General features: G+C 60.7%; 1 protein-coding gene across 1 annotated transcript; it reads left to right on the top strand.

Annotated features, from left to right (window-relative positions):
* Positions 1-378: 378 nt before the first annotated feature.
* On the top strand, positions 379-21,118 carry CARD8 (caspase recruitment domain family member 8). The gene is made up of 15 exons (XM_056114320.1): positions 379-413; positions 3,744-3,778; positions 5,359-5,424; positions 5,726-5,755; positions 6,667-6,711; positions 7,158-7,204; positions 7,305-7,354; positions 8,770-8,987; positions 9,611-9,861; positions 11,499-11,633; positions 12,433-12,571; positions 14,258-14,311; positions 14,656-14,736; positions 16,941-17,213; positions 20,088-21,118. Exons 1-15 carry the CDS (start codon positions 379-381, stop codon positions 20,105-20,107), a joined length of 1,479 nt encoding a protein of 492 aa, XP_055970295.1. The 3' UTR covers positions 20,108-21,118.
* Positions 21,119-23,201: the final 2,083 nt, after the last annotated feature.

Below are 23,201 nucleotides of genomic sequence, written 5' to 3'. Positions count from 1 at the left end.
CGGGGCGTTTTCAGAGCCCGGGAGCCGCCAGGGAGGCCCCGGGGCCGGGTGGGGTGGCCGGACACAAGAGTCCCCAGCCCGGGTCGGGGGCGCTCGGGACCCCGGTAGAAGCCCCGTGGGGGGCCGGGCGCGCGCCCGTGCGGGGACGCTCCCCGGGGACGCGCCCGGGGCGCCCCGCGCGCCCCGCCCCCGCCTTCCGGCCCGCCGCGCGCGCCCCGGCGCCCCCTCCCCCGGCCCGGCCCCGTTCCCACCCCCCTCCTCCCGGCCAGCCCTTAATCCCCGCCCCCGGTCCCCCCCGCACCCCCGCCCCGCCCCGCGCGCCGCCGCCCTCCCGAGCGTCCCCGCCGCCGGCTGCGCCCACCGCGCCGCGCCGCGACCATGAGCCTGGTGGGCGCCGGGGGCCCCCCGAGCAGGTGAGCGGCGGCGGCGGCGGGGCGGGAGGCGCGGGGCCGGGGCGCGGGGCGCGACGTGGCGGGACCCCCACGGGCGCGGGGCCGGACAAAGCGTCTCCGGCGCGGGGCTGCGGCCGCGGGAAGCGCCGCCGCGGGCCCGACCCGGGACCCGACCCGGGACCCGACCCGGCAGGTGCGCGCGGGCCCCGGCTCTCTCCGGCGCGCGCGGGCGCGGGCGCGGGCCAGGGCCAGGCGGTTCCCGGGCGGCGGCCCCGACGCGGCCCCGTTTCCCGCCGCCCGGCGGGACCTGAGGCTGCCCCGGGCCCGTTGGGGGCCCGCTGGGTGCCCGGCGGTGCCGGGCGCGACCCCACACCCGCGCCCGGGGAGGGGGTCGGTTGGAAACGCGGGAGTCCTCCGAGCGGCCGGGGCCGGGGGCAGCACCGGCTGGGCAGGACCTCGGGCCCGCTGCGCCCTTCCGCGCCCAGATGGCGGGTTTTCTGGCCTTAGAAATAGACTCGCCCCTCCCGATCGACGTGACGGGGGCCGCGGCACTGGCCCGCCGGGGGTCCCCTGAGCTCCACCAGGAGTGAGCCCTGAGCAGCCCTTTACCCCCACCGAGAGCCGCATGCGGCCGGCGGGGACGCCCCAAGCCCCAGGCGAGTCCCCGGGAACCCCAGACCTCCTCCAGGGCGAGGGTTAAACAGCACTGGGGAAACTCCAAGGAAGACGCTTCGCGCCCTGCCCTTTCCGGAATGAAGGTGGAGGGCTGTAGAGGTGGTCCAGTGGGTGGGCCACCCGCCTTGCACGCTGATGGCCCGGGCTTGACCCCAGGTGCTACTGGGAGTGAGACCTGAGCATCTTGGGGCGTGGCCCCCCAGCAGACAGGCCCCCCCCCCCAACAGAACCAAAGGAGAGTTCACGGGCATCCTTCTGCGGAGCTGATACTGGTGTGCCGGGTCACCTGCTTGGGTCCGGGCTGTGGGCTCTCTCCTCTCACTCAATGCCAGCCCTTCGAGTCGCCTGCCCACTCCCCAGATGGCCACCAAGCCCCTCAGCCCTGGGCCCGGGGCATCCTTGGGGAGTGTCCAGCACTCTGCCATTCCCACCTCTGGGCTGTTTCTTACCGGCTTTTGTATTGTTTGGGTGCTCCTGCCACAGTGCTCGGGAGTCGCTCCTGGCAGTGCTGGGGGAATCCTGCAGCACTGGGATCGAACCTGCGTCTCTGCGTTCATGGCTTGCACTCAGGCTGTTACTCTAGCCTCTGTTTATTGCCGATTGTAAAGCCCGAGTTCTGCAGCTGTCGTTGTTTATCAGGGAACTGGGGTCAGGAGGGCAGCACCAGCTCTCCTGTGCTCAGGGACCTTGAAGTGGGGCTGGAGCCTCACCCACGTGCTCTAACCCCCTTGAGCTTGTTTTTTTTTTTTTTTTTAATGTGCAATCTTATAAACCTCTCAGGCCAGGGTAAACCTCTCAGGCCAGGGCCACGGCTCCACACAGATGCATGTACCAGTCACCCTCAGGACTCGAGCAGGTGGTCAGCTGGAGTCAGGCCAGTGCCAGGCACCAACTGCAGGGGACAGAGGGGGATCTCTCCTCAGGCATCAGGACAAGAAGGAGCCTGGTGCTTCTCGGCCCCTCCGTTGGGGCTGAGAGGCCAGGCTGCGGTGGGAAGGTGGGCTAAGGCCTGGTTACTGGAGGAGAAGGACCATTCATTTGAAGAGTTCTTACTATAGAAAGTACAATTTTAGGAGCCGGTGCAATAGTGCAGGGGGGTGGGGGAGGGGCGCGTTTACGTTGCATGCAGCCGACCTGGGTTTAATCCCGGCATCCCATAGGGTCCCCTGAGCACCGCCAGGAGTCATTCCTGAGTGCAGAGCCAGGAGTGATCCCTGAGCATCGCCGGGTGGGACCCAAAAAAGCCAAAAAAAAAAAAAAATTTACATGAAGTAAGATTATATATAAAACGATAAAATGGTGAAATTAGGATCAGGTTATAAAACAAATTTTCTTTCTTACAGCGATGATCAGAGTGCCTCTTCAGAAGACAAAGGTATGGACCTGCTGCTGCATTTCACAAAGCCAGTTTGTCCTCGGTTTTATTGTGGTTGACATTTAGAAAGCAAGAATGCTGGAGATAATGACAAATTTCCAGAACAAAAGATTGTTTTTCAACTGATACTCAAAAAAGTTGTGATTGTGATTGTGACTCAAAAAAGTAAAACATAAAGGCACTGAGCGCAGAAAAGAAATGCTCTTAAACTTCGCTCTGCTTAAACACTGGGTCTAATGTCCTTCCTAACCTGATTTAAACTTCGGTGCCTGCTTGGGGCTGGAGAGAGAGTCCAGTAGGGAAGGCACTTACCTTGCACACAGCTGACCCGGGTCTGATCCCCGGCATCCCGTAGGGTTCCCTAAGCACCACCAGATGTAATTCCCGATTGCAGAGCCAGGGGTAACCCTGAGCATTGCTGGTGTGGCCCCAATCCTTAAAAGAAAAACTCATACTTGAGCGTGGGGAAACACACACGCACACAAAAGAAAACTCATTCTTTTTTTTTTTTTTTTTTTTTGCCTTTTGGGTCACACCCAGTGATGCACAGGGGCTACTCTTGGCTTATGCATTCAGGAACTACTCCTGGCTGTGCTCGGGGGACCACATGGGATGCTGGGAATCGAACCCGGGTTGGGCTGCGTGCAAGGCAAATGCCCTACCCTCTGTGCTATCACTCCAGTCCTGAAAACTCATTCTTGAGCTTGGGGAAACACACACACACACACACACACACACACACACACACACACACACCCTAGGTGACCATGCTTCTCACCTTTAAATTTGCAGGCAGGCCTGACTTTATTCTATTTCAGAGATTATGGACTTTTCTTGTTTTGTTTGTTTGTTTGTTTGGAGGCCACTCGTGGCTCTGTGCTCAGGGATTGCTTCTGGCAGGCTCGGGAAGGGCTTTGGTTCTGGGTGGGCAGGCCTGGGGCTCCTCGCTGACCCTTTGGTTGGAGTCCTGGGCCAGAGCATTTTCAGTTCGGGGCTCGGTTCCTGATCGGCCAGGGTGGGTGTTGGGGACACTAAGAGCGTTGGGCAGGAGATGCAGCTGTGGCCAGCAGATGTGAGTGAACATAACAGACCTGTCACTCTGCTGGGAAGGCCGTGGCTTTGCTGGCCTGCAGCCCTGGCCCCCAGCTCCCAGCCACCCCGAGAGGTGAGGCAGACGGTACTAGCATGGCAGCTTCACCACACCAGCCCGCGTCTTGCCGTGTGTGTGTGTGTGTGTGTGTGTGTGTGTGTGTGTGTGTGTGTTTCACCTCAACTCCTCTCTCTCCTGCAGACTGCCCCAGCCCCAGCCTGGACACGTCGAAGGAGTCCAAATCAGGTAAGGAGGGTTGCTCCGTGCCGCGGGGTCTCTGCAGAGCCTCCGTCTGAGCAGGGGTCAGCAGAGGCTAGTGTGACTCCTGGACAGTGGTGGGCACTGTCATCAGGTGAGTTTCGCCGATTAGGAGACTCGCCCAACAAGTGAGGTTCGGTGGACAGCAGGAGCCGAGGGCTGGCTCTTAGAGGCTTTGCTTGTGCGAGATTCTGGGTTCGACCCTTGCCACCACCCACCCCTCAAACAGACAGACAAACCCCCCCCCCCAAAAAAAAAAAAAAACCAAACAAACCCAGAAGCTGCCCTAAGCAAAGTGGAGAATTTATCTGCAGGGCATTGGGGGCATTTTCTAAAGTGAACATTTGCCCTAAAACAAGATCTGCCAGCCCGGGTCACTGGTGGGTTCTTGGCCAGGGCAGTCCTGGGTTGCTTCCTGGAGGAGGGGATGGTGCCTTGAGCTCTGCTGGGGGCCTGGAGGCTGCAGGCAGGGAGAGAGTTTTGCTCAGGAGGGGCAAAGGGATGGGGGTGCAATGAGCAGGGACCTGAGGACCAGCAAGGCCGCTCCAGACCTCACGACAGACAGGCAGGCAGACAGACAGACAGACAGACAGTACACAAGGGTGCAGGGGCATTTCAGGGGACCCAAGTGCAGCTTGGCGCCTGCCAAGCCCTCAGAGGCTGTCGCATGGAAACGGTCAGCGTGGTTTGGGGCACTGTGTGGGCTGACACCCTGGCCGGCCGAGCCCCTACCCTGGAGGCAGGTCTGGCTGGGAGGCAGGGCAGTGGGCCTCGGAGCCCACAGAACCCACCAGCGTGTCCCAAGACTGGGGGTTGGGGTGGGGGGCGATCAGGGTGTGAGGGGTTCCAGTCGCCTTAGAGCAACAGACAGTGGGGCTGGGAGCCGCGTCGCCCCAGCCTGTGTGAGGGTTCCACACCGGGATGGGAGAGGAGAGACCACCAGCTAGACCCTTCTCCCGGCCGGTCTTCAGCCCCACCCATCGCTCCCCTTTCCTATTTTAGCAGGTGCATTTGGAGACTGTTAGGGTGCCCTGGACCTGCAGCAGGGGACCTAAATGCTGTGGGGACAGCTCTGTCTGCATTGGACAAGGGTCAGAGGGCCCGGAGGATGCTTGCTGGGGGCCCGGGAGGGATCATTCCTGGGGCCCGGGAGGGGTGCGTCCTGGGGCTGTGAGGGGCACGAACTGGGATGTGCTCTCCCAGAGTTGCTGGGCACTGTGGGTTGTATCTGCCCCGTATTTGCCTCCTGACTGTTGCCGCCAGTTTATATGGGAACTTTTTGGAGTGGGGTCCCGGGAATGACAGCCCCCCTTGCCCCCATATGGTGATTTCGGCAGCCCCGAGTGATCTGAATGGGCATTTATTAGTTGGTCTTGGGGCCACACCCAGTGCTCAGGACTTAACTCTTGGCTCAGTGCTCAGGGTCAGGCTTGGGAGGGCTTGGGGGGGCCTCTGCAGTGCGAGGGGCTGGAAGCTCAGTCCCCCCCCCCCCGGCCCAGAAGCCGCTCCATTCCTGGCGGGCTCCGGGAGTGGGGCGACACTTGGGTGCAGGTGCTGTGTCCTTCCAGGAGAGGCCAGTGCAACCGTGTCCAGCAGCAGTGCTGAGAGCAGCTCGGACAGTGAATCAGAGTCAGGTGAGTGGTGCTGACTAGGACACGCACTCAACCGGGGTGGGGGTGGCGGCCGCTGCCCGGGGACACACACTGACGTGGGGGTCAGGGTGTTGACCGGGGGCGCATGGTGGCCGCTGCCTGGGGACACGCGTCTCTAGCGTGGCTCTGCGGTCTCCGTCCTGGGAGGGTCCTTCCTGTTGGCCAGCGAAGTGGCCGACAGGGCAGGCTGGGAGAGGAGCAGGAAGTGGGCGCTGCGGGTGGCAGGTAGACGTTTGGCCGTCCCTGGCGCTGACCCGTCCCTGCGTCTCTTTTTGTTTGTTAGATAATGAGGAACCCAAAGCAGAGAGACCGAGTAAGTATTTCCTTCCTCGGAGTGTGATTTGTGGTGGGCGGGCACGACATGGCCTGGGTTACTTTTGTCTCTGTGCAAAGTTGCCCCAAACTCGGCCGTGGCAGGAAGCGGCAGGGGACCCTTGGCCGGAGCTGGACACTGGTGGATGCCGTCGAGGAGGGGGGCTTCCTGCCCGGGAGGGGGGCTTCCTGCTGTCCTCGGCCCCTGGGCCTCCTGCACTTCCTGGCGCACTGCCGGCAGCAGAGTTGGGGCGATCTGCTCGGGGCGCTAGCGAGCGCCCAGACTGCCCACGCCAAGAATGCAGCTTCCGGGTTCTGGGGGGCTCTGGATGGTGCTGTGTGTGCTGGAGGCCTGCAGTCGCCCAGGTCCGCAGCCTGGAGGAGAGGTCACGTTGGACATCCAGGCAGGAAAATTGCGCCAGGCCCTCCCTGTCCCTGGGGGGCCGGGGGAGGCATGAGTGGCCCGAGTCTCTCCTCAGTCAGAAAGGGGAGACAGGCTGCATCCTGCAGAGGACCCAGGGACCCCCAGACCTCGCTCTGGGCTGGGAGCCCAGTAGTTTGATCCCCAGTAGCCCCTGAGCATTGTGGGGTACAGCCCTGGAGGCCCCCAGCACCCTCAGTAGCACCTCGCCCTTGACCCTTAACCCCTGCCAGAGCCTGCCTCGGGGGTCACGAGTCACCAGTGGGGCCCTGCCCCCCCAGTATGCTTGGGCTCCCCCCCCACCCGCCAAGAGGGGAAAGAAGAGAAGAGAAACCCCCTGCATACGGGAGAAGGGGGAAGTCGTGTGTTGGGATCGGCTCGGTCCTGGGGGTCGTACGGGGAGCAGCCCAGGGGAGGGTCTGTGTGGGGCTGGGAGCCAGGGTCACTGGCCAGAGCACGCATGTACCCCGAGCCCACCCTTGTCTCCACAGCCGAGGACCTGGGGCAGCCATCCACGGAGCAGGTCCCCACGCAGGGTGAGAGACAGCGGCCTCCGAGTCCCCTGACGCCGACCCCCAGACTGGGCTGTGGGGGCGCGGGGTGCAGGGCTGGGTGGTTCGAGCCACACAGAGGCGTTGGGGAGACCCTGCAGACCCATCTCCTCACTCGGTGCTGAGAGGGCGGGGGCCTTCAAGAGGGCGCCTGTTGAATCTCGTCTCTTAAGTGCCTGGCTTGGCCTTGCGTGTTTCCCTGTCATTTTGGCCATGTGTGTAGAGCGTGTTTCTCTCTGCTGTTTCGGTCATGTGTGTAGAACATGCTTCCCTCTGTCATTTCGGTCATATGTGTAAAGCATGTTTCCCTTTGTCATTTCGGCCTTGTGTGTAGAGCGTGTTTTCCTCTGTCGTTTCGGTCTTGTATGTAGAGCTCGTTTCCCCTCTTTCGTTTTGGTCATGTGTATAGAGCGTGTTTTCCTGTCATTTAGAGTCCCAGAGGATCCGGCCGGGCTGCGAGCACTGTAATGCGGACATTGTGAGTACCCTGGGTGGCATGCTCAGGCCCCGGGGCCTGCTGGACGTGAGGGGTCGGCATCTGCTTCCTTGTCACTGACCAAGTCCTCCTCCTCCTCCAGAAACTCAGCGAGCAAGTGACGCCCAGGCTGCTGTGCAAGGGGCAGTTTCTGTAAGTAGCCAAACTCAGTCGGGCTGGCTGCAGTTCATGGGCCACCCCGGCCTTTCAGGCTCACCCTTCTGTGCTCGGGGGCTCTCCTGGGTCGGCCTCACACCAGGGAAGTGCCTTGACCTGTTTTGTCCCTGGGTCCAGAAGACATAGTACTGGTAACTGAATTTCCTCTGCAGAATTCCAGCTGTGGGGGGAGGGGGTGGTAAGGGAGATTTACCGTACACCACATCAAGAACAGTTTTTCCCCCTTTGGGGCTCAGAAGGCTCTGTGCTCGGGGGTCTTTGCTGGTGGGGCTCGGGCAGCTCCGCGTTCTTGGAGCTAGAACTGGGCCTCTTGCGAGCCGCACGTGCGCTCCAGCCTGTGGAGTGTCTCCCTGGCCCCGCGGCTCCGACTGGCGCTTCCTCCGGGGAAGTATCCTGCAGAGTGACAGTTTCTGTGTGCAGATGTGAGCGTCACACACTGCGGGCTGCAGGAGGAAGCAGTGAAGGAGCGTCAGGTTTTGTGGTCTGGAAAATGGAGTTTGGCTATGGAGTAGAGCAGCTAATAAAGTATCTAGATATCATGGATACGGTTTTGAGACACGATCTTAAAGTATGTTAAGCCAAAAAAAAAAAAGCCATGCAGAACCAATACAGATAGAGAGGCTGAATGTTCATATGCATGTGTAGGTCCATATGTGTATGTATGTATATATGTGCACACACACACACACACACACACACACACAGAGTGTTTTTATGTCCAGGAGCTTATGGAAAGAAAAACGGGATTTCTGTTGAATGTGATAAGGGAAGTAACTGAGTGTTTGTAGAAATGTTTTATTTTACACCGTTAATATTGAGGGCTGGGACATGGTACAGCGGGCAGGGTCCTTGCCTTGTACACGGCTGACGTGGGTTTCATCCCTGGCACCCCATATGGTCCCTTGAGCCCCGCCAGGAGTGAGACCCGAGTTCAGAGCCAGGTGGAACCCCTGAGCACTGCTGGGTGTGACCCCCCAAAACAAAGCAAGTCAGACTAAGAGGGCCTCTCAGCTGATGCTCGTGACCGGGCCTCTCCTGGTTACACAGTCCTCAGCTGGGCAGCCTGACACGTCACGTGGTGCACAGACAGGGTGGAGGGGTCTCTGCACAGACAGGCAACCCCCCCGACCCAATTTCTTGCCATCTGTTAGTCTCAGCCTTTTTCCCTTTCATGCTTGTACTTCATAAGGTTTTCCTTACAGCAATAAAGATGGTTTAATTTTTAGAAATTAACCAAACAATTCCAAACACCCCCAAGAAGTCCAGTGAGCGAGACTGACCTCACGTCCGTGGGTCCTGGTTTCTCCGGATCCGTTTCACAGTGCACGTGAGTCGTTCCTTCGTGCTGCTAAGCAAGCGTCCGACCTTGTGTTTGTCTCTACCCGCTGCAGGCTGAAAGTGGACGGGGAGGGCACCTACCAGTGCACGGAGACCGGCCTCATCTTCGAGGTCACCCGGAAGGTGGACATCAAGTATTGCGTCCTGTCATGGAGCAAGTTCGCAGATCTGGTGGAGAAGCCCTGGTTGGTCGGCGGGCCCCTGTTCGACGTGAAGTGCGAGCCCGGAGGCCTCAGCTCCATCCAGTTCCCGCACTCCCTGTGTCTGGGGCGTAAGTCACGCGTGTCCGCCCTCCAGGGGTGACGGAAGAGGGTGTGCATGTGGGGGGACACGTGAGAGTGAGTGCGTGTGACTGTGAGGGGGTGTGCACGTGTGTGAGAAGGCATGCATGTTTGTAGCCTATGAGTGCATGTGTGAGTGGGGAGGTATGAACTTGTGCATATGAGCACACGTGTAGCTTTTGAGCACTGAACATATGTGCCCATGCGTGACCATGTATGTAGAACATGAGAGTACATGTTGGTGACCCTGTGTGTGAGCACATGTGGGCAAGTGCACATGCATGTGCACATACAAGCATGTATGTATGTGAGCACGTGTGAACTGGGGTCCACTGGTGGGTGCATGTGAGCAGGTCTGCACGCTTGAGCACGTGTGTGAGTGGGGGTTCACATGTATGGTCAGCCGTGCATGTGTAGCATGTGTACGAGTGGGTATACGCAAGTGAGCATGTGGGAACATGCATGTGTGCTTGTGTGCATGGGTGGCCATTGGGTGTGTGTGGGCTGTGCCGTGTGTGTGTGTGTGTGTGTGTGTGTGTGTGTGTGTGTGTGTGTGAGCAGGGCCCCCTGCTCTGGACGGGGCCGCTCTGGCATCACCTCCTGGCCTTAGCAGATCATGACACGGACATGACCTTCCGGGTGTTCCATGTGAAGAGCTCCGGGGCGTCCCTGGAACACGCCGTGGACCACTCAGGCACGCACGTGACGTGGCGTGTCAGCTCTCTGTCCCCCGTGGGGCCCGTCATCCAGAGTGAGGACGCCGTCTCCCACCACGGGGCCGTGATCCTCTACAAAGCCATCGACCAGAACCCGTCCTTGTCCTTTCGGGTCTACATCGCCACCAACAACGAGTCTTTCATCAAGGTGGGGCCGTCCAGGGCATTTCCACCTGAAGTGCGGGGGGAGGTTCTGGGCCGCCAGCCGCCTGCCCCTCAGTGCACCTGGGACCCCATGGCCAGGAGCGCCTGGGACCTGCGGTTGGGAGCCCGCGCTGCTGAGCTCGGTGCTGCCTTGCACGCCAGCCCCAGCCTGAGAGCCCGTGGGAGGCAGGAAGGTCAGCGGGAGCTTGGGAAGGCTGCCACGCAGCTGGGCCGGGCTTCCCATGCCACGAGGCAGCGGGGTTTTGTCCAAGACCGAGTCAGTGGCCGCCCGGATTAGCTTATCTCACTGCAGGCTCTCGGGACAAACAGCCTCTGGGTTCTGGATTTTGCAGCTGTAGACCCCGAGGCTGGGTGTCCTGAGGCTGCTTTCCGGGCTGTGAGTGAGTGGGGGGCAAGCACGGCTCCTGGTCTGCTGACTCTGCTCCCGTGGGCTGCTCCCGTCCCACCAGGCCAGAACAGGGGCGGGTGGAGGCGGGTGGGCACGAGATGGAGCCACAGTGGGTGGGGGGGGCAGGGGGAGGCGCAGAGAGCTGGAGGGAGCACACGCGACCGTCCCCCGCCTGGACAGTGAGTCATACAGGGGACCCCTAGCCTGGGTGTGACGTATACAGACTTCTCTCATCTGGGTGTTCAGCCTCTCCCGAGGAAGGGGGCTGCGCGTCCATCTTCAGAATGGTTTTTATTTTTTTTTTTTGCTTTTTTTGGTCACACCCGGCGATTCACAGGGGTTTCTCCTGACTCTGCGCTCAGGAATTACCCCTGGCGGTGCTCAGGGGACCATATGGGATGCTGAGAATTGAACCCAGGTCGGCCGCGTGCAAGGCAAACGCCCTACCCGCTGTGCTATTGCTCCAGTCCTTCAGAATGGTATTTAAAGGGGCCCGAGTGATAGTACAGTGAGGAGGGGCTCACCTTGCACAGGGCCCACCTGGGTTCTCCCTCCAGCATCCACCGGGCACCCGGAGCCTGCCAGGAGTGAGCGCTGAACACGTGTGGCTCAGAAACCACAGGCCAAAGCAGAAGATACCCTCTGAGTATCATCCGGTGTCGATTTGAATTTGTTTTATTTTGGGTTTGGAACCACACCCATCGGTGCTCAGGGATTGTTCCCGGCTCTGTACTTAGGAATCTTTCCTGGTGGATTGGACCCGGGTTAGCCGCACACAAGGCGCACTCCTGGCCCTCTGTGCTGGGCTCCGGCCCCCAAGCAGGGAGGTGTGGAGTCGCGCTGGCGTTTAGTGCGTTTCCCAGACAGTTGCCAGGCTGGCATTAGCCCACTTCCTGGGAGGGGCAGCCCTGGGGGAGGGGCTGCTGCCCGCACAGGGTGGGGACAGCGGAGGCCGAGGCCGTGCGCAGGATGGGTGCAGGCAGGTGGCACACACAGGTGACCTGCAGTGCAGGTCAGTTCTCGGCCATGAGCCTGGCCGCTGGCACTGCCCGCTCGTTGCTTGGGGCCAGGTGTGTGCATCAGGGCTGTTCCCTGGTGGCTGCTGACGCCTCAGCCCCTGAAGGCGGGGGCCGCGGAGCTCCTGCCCGGCAGATCTGAGGGTCAGCACGCCCCTGGACGCCTCCACCCTCCCGCTGCTGCCGACGAGCCTGAGCGAACCCGTCTCGGCCTAGGATATCTCCAAGTCGGTCAAGCATTCCTCGAAGAAGTTCGTGAAGATCGACAAGCCCCCGGTGTGTCAGAAGAAGCTGCAGAACGGCAAGAAGTACAGACTCATCAGCGAGCCCGAAGCGGAGATCACGCCCGAGGTGGGTTCAGGCGCTTCCCGAGGCCCCAGGGCCATACGGTCTCTCGAGCATGCCGAGGGGTCGACCCAAAGCAGAACAAGAAGCCCAAGAGGTGGGGGGGAGGGGCCTCCGGGAGGCAGGTGGCTGGAGGGCGCTGGGACCAGGAAGGGCCCCAGCAGGAGGGCGGGATGTTTGGTGTCGGAAAAGTGGGTGGCCTGGAGTCAGGGCCCCAGGTGGGGGTGTCCCAGGCTGCAGAGCTTGCTTCACGGCTTGTTCCTCTCCCTCCCGACGGTCTGGTCAGCGCCACGGGGCATTGCGCCCACTCAGCTGTCCAGCGCCCTGGACACGGGGTCCGGGCGGCAGGCGCAGACTCACGCCCCCTCGTGCCCCTCACTGTGGGCAGTCTGCAGCCTCAAAGCTGCTGCTCGCTTCTGCCCTCCCTGTGCAGGGAGGCTGGTTCGGGCGCACTGCACAGCTGGCAGTGCCCACGGTGACTCCCAGCTCTGCACTCAGACCTCACTCCAGCGGCTGGGCGCAGGGACCACAGAGGGACGCTGAGGGCTGGCCCCGGGCCTGCGTGTGAAAGGCCACGTCACTGCCGCTGACTGTCACGCCAGCCCCTTTCCTCGGCCCCTGCAGGGCAGACAGACACCTCTCTCTCTCTCTCTCTCTCTCTCTCTCCCTCTCCCACTCCTCTCCCTCTCTCTCCTTCTCTCCCTCTCTCCCTCTCCCTTCTCTCACTCTCTTTCTCTCTCTCTCCCTCTCCTTCTCTCTCTTGATCTCTCTCTTTTTCTCCCCCACCCCACCTGTCTCTCTCTAGGAAATTGAATTTGTGGACGGCTCGCTTTTAAAATTGAAGAGTTACATCGAGGTGTATCTGGAGCAGCCGGTGGAATTCAAACTGCTGTTGGTGGAAATGGATTCCGAGGAGATCGTGTGGAAGGCGAAGCTGAGGGAGTGTGAGTGTGCGGGGTCTGGTGGGGGGCGGGGGGTCAGCCGGTTCTGAGGCCCCCTCAACGTCTCCGGGCTCCGTGGTGGTGCAGTGTCGGGCCGAGAGCTTTGTGTCTTCCTTCCCAAGGCTTGTGCGTCCTCGGCAGGGCAATGACCGTCCCGTGTCTGAGTGCCTGCTGGCCCCAGCTCTGGTCCCTGTCCTGTGGGCTCCTGGTCTCAAGTCAGCAGGGGGCGGCCTGGTCTCCGGAGGGGCTGACGGTGTGCGGCCGTTCTTAGACCGGGGCCTGTGGCCGGGAGGTCCCGCGGGTGTGTCTGGTGGAGGAGTGTGGCCCTGCCATCGGGCAGCACCGGGAGGGGACGGGCCTTGCCCCTTCTCGTCAGCTTACAGCAGAACCAAGATGTTTCGGCCCGCAGCTGACGGGAGCTTGTCTACTTGAGGTGGGGTGTTTTTTTGTTTTTGTTTTTGGGTCACACCCGGTGATGCACAGGGGTTACTCCTGGCTCTTCATTCAAGAATTACTCCTGGCGGTGCTCGGGGGACCATATGGGATGCTAGGAATCGAACCCAGGTCGGCTGCGTGCAAGGCAAACGCCCTACCCGCTGTGCTGTCGCTCCAGCCCCTACTTGAGATGTTCTGTCTTTTTGGCCGCACTGGCGGTGCTCAGGGATGACCCTGGCAGGGCCCCTGGCACCATGTGGGACGCTGGGGATTGACTCGTGTCAGCGAGGCAGATGCCCCCCTGGCCCACAGCCTGAGTCTGATCAGTGTCCCCTCGGGGGCCCGTTTGGTGTGTTGGGGCCGCACCCAGCTGGGCTCAGGGCTTTCTCCTGGCGGGACTCGGGGCCACAGGTGGGACCAGGACATAGTCTGGGCTTGGGCACGCGTGGGCACAGGGTGTCCCCGCAGTCCTGGCCTGCCCTGCCCAGGGCCCTTCGGCTGCTCCCAGCGCTCCTCCCCTGGCAAGCAGCTAAGCCTGTCGCTGTCTCCTTAAGCACACGGACCCAGGACCAAACACGGGCACCAGTGGGCCAGACCACGGCTTCTGGTCGTTCCGTTTCCTCTCCTCCTGGTTCTGAGCAGGGCTGGGGCTACTTGGGCCTCACCCCAGGGACCTGCCCTTGGCAGCTCTGAGGGAGGCTGAGCGGACGGGGCACGAGATGCTGCCTGTCCCGCTTCTAACCTGACCCCCTCCGCCTCCAGAGCAGCCCTGGGCATAGCCGTAGCCTCCACTCTGCTGCCCGCGTGGGCCTGGGTGTCCCTGGCACCCGGTGGCCTGAGCAGTGCTCGGAGTGGCCCCGAAGGCCCCGAGGATGGCCTCCTGCAGCCTCTCGAGTCTTGAGTCTGCTGCTTCCTGCCGGGTGTTTCCGGAGCAGAGCCTGGCCTAAGGGGCCTGGGGGGCATCGCAGCCAGACGCCCAGGGAAACGGAGCGAGGGGGGCCTGCCCCTGGTGACTGAGGGCACGACCTGATCGTGGCTGGCTGAGCTGACAGGTGCTCGCCAGAGGCTTCCTCGGCTGTCAGAGTTGGGAGGTGGAGGGTGGGCGCCGGACATGCAACAGCACAGTGGGTGCCCACGTCCAGCCCGGGCCACTGATGTCCAGCCGGGCCACTGGGTGCCCAGCGCCCGAGCCCTGGACGGCGGTTTCTCTGTCCGGCCTGCGCCCACCCCCTGATGTGAGCTGGGCTCCTGCAGGTGACTGGACCCAGCAGGATCAGAACCGGAACACCCCAAAAAGCGGCCTGAGCGGTGAGTGCAGATGTGGGGGACACGGACGCCAGCCGGCTTGTCCCGGGGCCCTGGGGTCCCCCGTATTGGAGCAGCATCCCCAGGGGCGAGTTTTTCACTGATTTCCCTCCAGGGGCGAGTTTTAAGACCAAAGTGATAGAGGGGGGTTGGGTGGAGGGTGCCCAAGGGAGGGGGCACACGTCCCCGCCACGGCATGGCCCTGCACCCCCAGAGTGGTCCCAGGCTCCCAGTCAGAAAAGGGGCCCACGGGGCGAAGGAAGAAGTGGGGCACGGGCGGCCTTTCAGGATACGGGTGGCCTGCTGGGATACGGGGGCCTGTTGGGACACGGTGGCCTGTCTTGCAGGGCCCCGGCGCCGGAAGGGGAGCCTAAGTCTGCCTGAAGAGGGCGCCTACGAGAAGCGGATGCGGCAAGGTGACCCCCCAGGTGCGTCTTCCCCCCACACACACACCATGCAGCCGACTCAGCCTCGGGGATCCCTCCCAGGGCGCCTGCTCCCGGGACCTGTGACCCAAGTAGGGGCTCCCTCACGCTCACACCCCTGCCTGGCTCTCGAAGCCTCTGGGGGAGATGCCTAGTCACCTCGCCTTCAAACGGCAGCCCCAGGCCCCCAAACCACAGCCCCACAGCCCCCTGCTGGGTGCAGTGCTGAGAGGGAGACACACCAGGAGCGTTCCTGGGGCTAAGGCCCCGGGTGTCAACACTCAGAGCCACACTCAGGGGCCTTGGGCGCCCCCCACACTCCTCTCTTCACCCAAGTGTTTGTCTTTCGGTTTTTAGGGTCCTGGCTGGCCATGCCCGCGGGCGGCCCCTGGCCCAGTGGCTGGTGGTCGCCCCAGGCCTCCTGCTCGGACTGCTCGCCTGCCTCCCCGGGCTTTTCCTGCTTGGCTCCGCACAGCTGTTGATTGGCACATGAGCAAGGCCCCAGGATTGTTTTTAAAACCTAATTACATTTGGGCAGTTTTGTCCTTTAAGCTGTGTGGAGATAAGGCTGATGAGTGAAACCATTCCTGTTCAGTGCCGCCCGTGACGGCTTGATATCTGTGCATGAAAATTTCCCTGTCAAGTTCATGCACACATTCGTCATCTTGTAGGCTCGCTCACTTGCTTGCTTTCTCTTTGTTTCTTTCCTTTCGGTGGAGGGAACACTTTTTACAGTCTACTCTCTTAGCAACTCTCATGTATACAATTAAAAAAATTACTAGTGTAGCTTTAACGGCATATGACAGCGTAGTATCACTAACCGTGGTCCCTTGCTGCATGTTCTCTGCCTAAAACATACCTTGTAACCCAGTGGGGCACAACTCGATGTTAAATCGACTTATAGGACAGTTCTCAGGCTATTTAAAATGAGTTCCAAAAGCGCGCAGCTAGACATAGAATTTAAATGTCAGATACCGCCTAGAGAGAAAAAGGGGTCCCCCAAGCTTCTGGCAGCTGACAAGGGGCTTGGATAAATTAGTTGACAAGGATGTCCTTGGCTTTAAGTATTTCCACAATATTCTCTGAGCTGTCAAGCCAGTTGCCTGGAAATCAGTGTGTCCCTGGGGCGTTTAAACATAGTCCAGACTCACCCAGACTGGAATCGTGAGATCTTATTAACATCTAGGCTCAGGGCTGAGCACTTGCCTTGCATGAGGATGCACCTGGTGCGATCCCAGACACCTCCTGGTCCCTTGAGCACGGCCCGGGCATACCCCTGGAGCACCACCAGTATGCGGTGGTCCACGCCTCTCCCTCGCTCCCCCCCCCCCCCCCCCCCCGAAAAATAAAGGGGAAAAACTTAGGCTGAAACCTTTAGACATGACCGCAGGGCTGAGGGTCTAAGGACAGGTGTCAGGGGGAAGGGACAGATGGGGCCCTTGGGGGGTTGGGGCGCTCCAGGGGGAGCATGGTGTGGCCCCACATAGTACCCCCTAAAGCATAAACACATCCTTCCCGCTGACCTGTGTCAATCAGCGAAGAACAAGACGACGGGAAGGAAAAAGGTCAGATGCAGTCTGAGGATTAGCTACGGGGAAGTGGCCTCCGCTCTGCCTGAAGCCACCAGAGGGTGCAGATTCCTCAGATCCCTCCTCGTAGTGGGATTCCTCCTCGTAGTGGGGCGCCCTGGGTTCTAGGGGAACACGTGAATGACAAACCCCTTCCTCGAGTCCGCAGCATGTGCTTCCCCCGGGCGCCAGGAGGTGGCGGCAGGGAGCCCGGCGGGGATCCGGCCGGTGGCCGCTTTGTAGGGGGCCTGTGCCCGCGCTGGCCCCACGACTACGCCGAGAGATGCAGAGGCGGGAAGCGCACGGCCAGCTTCCTGATCCCGTGCTGATAAAAGTCGGGAATTTTGGTCTTTAAAAAAAAGTCCCACGTCTCCTGCGGCCGCTTCTGTAGCCGCCTCTTCCCCGGGTCGCTGAGCTGCTGCCAGCCTCTTGCCTGGCCCAGCATGGCCTGGACTCCTTCCCCGGTACCAGGAAGTGGTCCCGGGAAGCGGGTCTCCTCGGTGCTGGGTCCTGCGGGGTGGGCATTGCCCTGCGAGCACCGCGTTGCCGCGCTTCCCCCCAGCCCCCCGCCCCCAGACTACAGGCCCGACGCACGTGCTCGCCGGCCGGCCGACCGACCGCTGTCCCGTCCACTTCTAGAGGGAGCCAAGGCCAGGACCCCGCTCACGGACGCACAGCTCATCACGCTGGCCGGGCGCCTGGGCCCCGACTGGGTCAAGGTTGCCGTGGCCAACCTGGAGCTGGACATGAGCACCATCGACGCCATCCTGGAGAAGAAGGAGGACGTGACCATCTGCAAGTTCAGAATGCTCAAGAAGTGGCAGGAGAAGGCGCAGGCCCACGCCACTGCCCAGAACCTGTACAGCCTCCTCAAGGCCGTGGTCTCTGCAGAGGCCCAGGAAGTGCTCGCAGGTGAGTAGGGGTGTGGCCTGCCGGGCGGGGGCGTGGCTTGGCGCTGGGGGCGTGGCCTGCTACCTAGAGGTTGCACGAGTGGGGCGTGGTCTGCTGCTTGGAGGCGTGGCTGGTACAGAGGGGTGTGATGTGATTGGGGACGAGGTGTGGGCGGGCATGCTGAGTAGGGGGTGTGGCCTTCCGGGCGGGGGCGTGGCCTGCCACCTAGAGGTTGCACGAGTGGGGCGGGGCCTGCTACTTGGAGGCGTGGCTGGTACAGGGGGTGTGATGTGATTGGGGACGAGGTGTGGGCGGGCATGCTGAGTAGGGGTGTGGCCTTCCGGGCGGGGGCGTGGCTTGGGCGTGGCCTGCCACCTAGAGGTTGCACAAATGGGGCGTGGCCTGCTGCTTGGAGGCATGGCTGGTACAGGGGGTGTGATGTGATTGGGGACGAGGTGTGGGCAGGCATGCTAAGTAGGGGTGTGGCCTGCCGGGTGGGGGCGTGGCTTGGCGCTTGGGGCGTGGCCTGCCACCTAGAGGTTTCACGAGTGGGGCGGGGCCTGCTGCTTGGAGGCGTGGCTGGTACAGAGGGGTGTGATGTGATTGGGGACGAGGTGTGGGCGGGCGTGCTGGGTAGGGGTGTGGTCTGCCGGGTGGAGGCGTCGTTTGCTGCTTTGAGGTGTGGCCAGCTGGATAGAGGCGGTGCGAGTGGGGTGAGGCCTGCTGCTTGAAGACGTAGCCTGGTACATAGGAGTGTGATGTGATTGGGCGCTGAGATGTGGTGGGCGGGCGTGCTGAGCGGGGGCGTGGCCTGCTGAGTAAGCGTGTTGCGGAGCTTGGGCGTGGCCTGATACAGAGACGGTGGGTGGGCGTGGTGAGCAGGGGCGTGGCCTGGGGCGCAGGGGCATGATGTGATTGGGGGTGCAGTGTGGTGGGCGGGCGTGGTGAGCAGGGGCGTGGCCTGGGCCGCAGGGGCGTGAAGTGATTGGGGGTGCAGTGGGGAGCAGGGGCGTGGCCCAGTGCTTAGCGTAAATGGATGTTGCTTGGGGAGCAGGGGCGTGCCTCTGTGGGGTTGGGGGTGGGTCGTTTTCTTGCATCCTGGTGCTGTCGAGGTGCTGGGATCCCCAGCCTGATAGCTCTGCAACCACGCGTGTTCTTCACCTCCCAGCCCTGCCGTTCCAGCTGTCCGCAACGTGTAGTCTCCCTGCCCAGATCTGCAGCCTGGCTGCCATCCTCATCTTCTCATTGTGGACTTGAAATGGGGCTGACTGGGGCCTGCGGGGTCCTGAACTCTCGAGGCGTAGGGAAGAACAAACAGCTCAGAGAGGGTGCAAGGGGACTGGTTCTGGTGGCTTCCGTGAAGACGCAAAGTTGTTTCCAAGGCATTTGTTTTTTTCCTTCTTTTTAAATTTTTGTTGGTTCCAGGCATGAAGCCCAGGACTTGTGCAGAGAGGGATGGCCCCATGGGGGGCAAATATGTGGCCTCCAAAATCAAGTTTGTAGGCGTGATACTGTAGCCAGAGAGCTAGCGTGGGGCTAACGGGCATTGCCTTGCACAAGGAGGACCCGTTTCTGTTCCCAGCACCACCCAGTATCTTCACAAGTGATCCCTGAGCTCAGTGCCAGGAGTAATTCCCGAGGACAGCTGGGTGTGGCCCAAAAATGAATGAATGACTAAATGAAAAAAAAAGATAAGTAGTATCCCTTCTCACGACACCTTGCTGCCAGAGGTTTGTCTTCCTTGAAGAGTGTAATTGTTCCCAAGCAAGCTAGACCAGCTGCTGGAAGTACGGCTTTGTCATTGGTTTCTGTCTTTTTCCTGCGCTGAGGTTGAATTCCAGGCTGGATCAGGCAGGCAGGTGCCCGCCGCTCCCCACACCCCTGGTTTTCTTTTCCTCTGTTGTGTTGTCTGCAGTGCTCGGTGCTGAGCTCAGCTGTTGGGAGTGTTGGTGAGCGCTTGTTCACTCCCGCCTGTGCCCAGTGCCGGCCCCTGGCCCGCCAGCCTCTTGCAGGCCTGGGGGCTCCTCCGTTCAGGGGCTCTGATCCACCCCACCCCCAGCTGGACTTGCTGATAAGTGAAGTTTTACGAGGGATTGTGGCTCTGTGTGGTAGTAAGAAGGATCAAAAAAGTTCATTAGTCCTTGGGGCTGGAGCAATAGCACAGCAGGTAGGGTGTTTGCCTTGCATGCAACCAACCCGGGTTCGATTCCCAGCATCCCAGATGGTCCCCCGAGCACCACCAGGAGCAATTCCTGAGTGCATGAGCCAGGAGTAACCCCTGTGCATCGCTGGGTGTGACCCAAAAAGAAAAAAAAAAGTTCATTAGTCCAGTCTCCTAGTAAATAGGGGAAAAAATGTGCATTCAACACAAACTAAATTCCCCAAGTTCACCATTGTTTTACCCTTTTATTGTTGTTTTTGTTTTGGGGCTACAATACTCGGGGTTATTTCTAGCTGCGCACTCAGGAATTCACCCTGGGTGCTCAGGAGACCATGTGGATGCCAGAGATCAAATCCAGGTCAGCCACGTGCAAGGCAAATGCCCCCCTGCTGAACTGTTGCCCCCCCCCGGCCCAAATATTTTACCCTTTTGTGCTGCCCCAAATAGCAGAGTAGATGTCTGCACTTTTTTGTTTGTTTGTTTGTTTGCTTTGATTCATTGGGCCTCCCAAGGAAACTCTGGGGTTCCTCCCTCTCCCCCTCACCAGCCGGGTACTGGGGATGGCCCAGGCATGGTCGAAGCAAGTGCTTCTCTGTGCCGTGTCTCCGGCCCCTGCCATGAGATGTTGCCTGGGCGGCTGCATGAGCTCCCCGGCCCTGGAGTGGGTGTTCACCCTGCCACATCCTCTTTGGGGGTGTCCCGGCCACAAGCCCTGACCCATACCCTCTCGCTAGGTTTCTTACAGGAAACGTGAAGTCTGCACGGAGGTCCTGAGCATGGTGGACGGAGGAGCCCGTGGACGGGTGGACGGGTCCCGCCGACTCCTGCCTCACAGGCTGGGGCGAGGTCTTGGAAGGCAGGTGGGGACGTTTAGGAAGGGGGAGCCCGTCCCTCTAGCACCCCACCCTGTGAGTGAGGAATCACGTGAGCCCTGCAGCCTACAGTGCACACCAAGTGCTGGAACATTCTTAGCACGGAATGGTGCTGTCCTTCAACCTGCTCCCCGTTTCCACACCGACGGAGGCCACGCGCCTAGCTGTCGGCTCAGGCATCCTGCAGCATGAACCACTTCAGGCCCTGTGTTCTGGGCCATCCTGGGCCAGGCCTTGGCCCCTTGCACCTAGCCCTGCTCCCTGGCCTGGAGATCGGGACCCATCAGAGCCCTCCCCAGCACCTGCACCCCAGCCCAGGGTCCCCGGAGCCCCTTTGGTCCCGGGCTGCTGGCCAGACACTACGTTTGTTAACTTGGACCCTGGGATCCTGTACTGGGCTGGGGGCTGCTTAGAAATAGGCCTGGCGGGACCCCCTTCTTCCTGGAGAAGACACACGGCACTTGGCCACATTGGCTCTGGGGAACGGGGAATTTTTTTTTTTTTTTAAATCTTGTCTATGTATTGTCGCTCCCTGAGAATCATGTCTGTGGTGATTAACGCTTTGGGGATGTTTTAATTTATTTGAAGAAACCAGGCGTGACCCCCGTCTGCATGGACCTAGCTGAAAACCTCAATGAATTCACCAGAGAAACGCTTGGGCTGGGGTGTCGCCCGCCAGGACCAGGTTCACGTTGCCGGGACAAGTCTGTTCTTCAGGGCCAGGGGGACTCCCGTCGGTGTTCGTCTCCCAGATCGTGACTTGTGCTGGGTTGGGCACTTGTGGGCGGTGCCCTCTGTCCAGCCAGGGCGTGTCCCGCGACCTGGCCATCGTGAAGTCTGTTGTGCTGTTCTCCGGGGAGCAACGTCCAGCCCCAGGACTATGTCCGGCTGGTGTGGCCTGTGGAAGGGGGGGTAGGGAATAAACCTTCCTGGTGCCAGGCCCTGTGTCCCTGTGTCCCCTCCTTCACGCTGGAGCCCGGGAAGTCTGCACGTGCCTCAGGTCGCCATGGACAGTGCCAGGAGCTGAACGTGTGCTCCCAGGAGGGGCCCCGAAACCCCACGCACCGCCTCCTGCTGTGCTGCGATGCTGGTCGGGCACTGCCACAGCTGCGGGCGTGGGCAGGGGTGGCCGGAACCTGGCTGTGCCCTGACTCACTGCAGCATCTCTGGCCCTCAGACTTGGTTTCTGTTTCTTCTCAGGGAAAAAATAAACCTTCCCAGAGGGCTTTTCAAATGTGGAAGCTCGTTTCTTCTCCGTTTTCTTTTTTCTGGCTCTGCACTCAGGAATTACTCCTGGCGGTGCTGGAGGACCATATGGGATGCCAGGGATTGAGCCCGGGTCGGCTGCAGGCAAGGCAAATGCCCTACCCGCTGGACTATCCTTCCGTCCCCTCTTCTCCATTCTGTTTTGGGGGTGTGTTCAGTCCTTTTGAGAGGGGCGCCCATGTGGTGCTCAGGAGGTCCGGGGGCCACAGCCTCTCTGGGCTGGTGTTTCCCTACAAAGCCCTGGGCCCTGTCAGTCCTGGGGGTCCTCAGGCCACCCTCTGGGGGGGACCACGTGGTGCCAGGGAGCAAACCCTGACAGGGTGCTGTGACTGTCCCCCCGGCCCCCACCCTGCATTTTCTAGGTGCTTCATGTTTGCCGACTGCCCAGTGTGTCCCCAGGACAGGCAGGGCAGCTTTCGTGGACAGCCCAGCTGAGGGGTGTTTGCTGAGTTCCCGCCTCCTCTGTCTCCTTCCAGGGGAGCTGAGGGGGCCACCCCTGGCCGTTATCGCCCCCAGAGCGCAGGCCGAGGGGTTCTCAGTGTGGGGCGAAAACAGGAAAGTCGAGGGCATTTGCCCCAGGGCCAAGAATCCGGGGACAGTTCACAGGCCAGGATGGAGCCTGGGTCGGGTCCCCTCCACGCCAGTGGTTGTTCCTGGCTCCCCTGCCAGGGGTGGGAACGTGAGGGCGGGGAGCGGGGACCAGGAGCTTCCCGGCTACTGAGCCATCTCTTGAGGCACACGTGCTGGAACATTCTGGAACCATCAGGGGCAGGAAAGGGTTTCCCGGGGACCCGGGAGGCTGCTGCAGGCGTCCTCTAGGGAAACACTGCCAAGTGTTTATGTTCAGAGTCAGATACTCGAACCCTGACCCGCTCGGTGGCCTTCCCGAGGCTGTTTGAAGTGCGAGGTTAGAGAGAGGAGAGCTCAGCTGGGCTCTCTCCGGCCCCTCGACCACGCGGCCCCCCAAGAAACACGAGCTGCAGACATGGGGGTGAACGGGCAGGAGCCGACGCCACACTTTTATCCATGCTCAGATTTTCAGTCAGCTTATCCCTCCCAGTGACATTAAAAACAAAACAACACAAACGAGACTTTCAGTTCAATCATTTTATTTTTAGAGCAAAAGACGTTTCAATCCGCTTGATAAATACTCTAAATACTCTAATAAATAAAATAAATATTGCTGTACATGCTTTCATGAACATGTTCCATAAATAAATAGTTTAAAATAAATTATGCTCCGGGCTTTCTACCGAACTCTGGGGTTGAGAAATAGCTTATGAAACTTGGTGGAGCAAACGCCCCCACCTTCCCCGGTGCTCTTGGGTGGAGTGGGGGTGTCCCCCGAGCAATTTTCCCAGAGAAACTTAAAAACAATTTAACCGGGTGGCGAGATCTGATCAAAGCAGCTTGCTGGGGACATAATCTTTTTTTTTTTTTCCTTTTGGGTCACACTCAGCAATGCACAGGGTTACTCTTGCACTCAGGAATCACTCCTGGCGTTGCTCGGGGGACCCTATGGGATGCTGGGAATCAAGCCTGGGTCGGCCACGTGCAAGGCAAACGCCCTCCCCGCTGTGCCACTGCTCCAGCCCCCATGTAGACATTCTTGATGCCGGTCCCTTCCCTCTGGGCAGTGACTCGCTCGGCCGGCCCGCACCTCACCCCCCACCATTCCCAATCAGAATCTCGGGGGTGGGGCGGGGACCC

Source organism: Sorex fumeus, unplaced genomic scaffold (assembly GCF_029834395.1).
Source record: "Sorex fumeus unplaced genomic scaffold, SorFum_2.1 ptg000024l, whole genome shotgun sequence".
NCBI lineage: Eukaryota > Metazoa > Chordata > Mammalia > Eulipotyphla > Soricidae > Sorex > Sorex fumeus.
This window is presented reverse-complemented; position numbering and strand designations above follow the sequence as displayed.

Excerpts from the sequence above, each read along its gene's own strand:
- CARD8 (XM_056114320.1), top strand. The coding sequence starts at position 379 with ATGAGCCTGGTGGGCGCCGGGGGCCCCCCGAGCAG. Across the intron at positions 7,355-8,769 it reads CTGTGCAAGGGGCAGTTTCT|GCTGAAAGTGGACGGGGAGG; the intron begins GTAAGTAGCCAA and ends TACCCGCTGCAG. Across the intron at positions 17,214-20,087 it reads GGCCCAGGAAGTGCTCGCAG|GTTTCTTACAGGAAACGTGA; the intron begins GTGAGTAGGGGT and ends CCCTCTCGCTAG.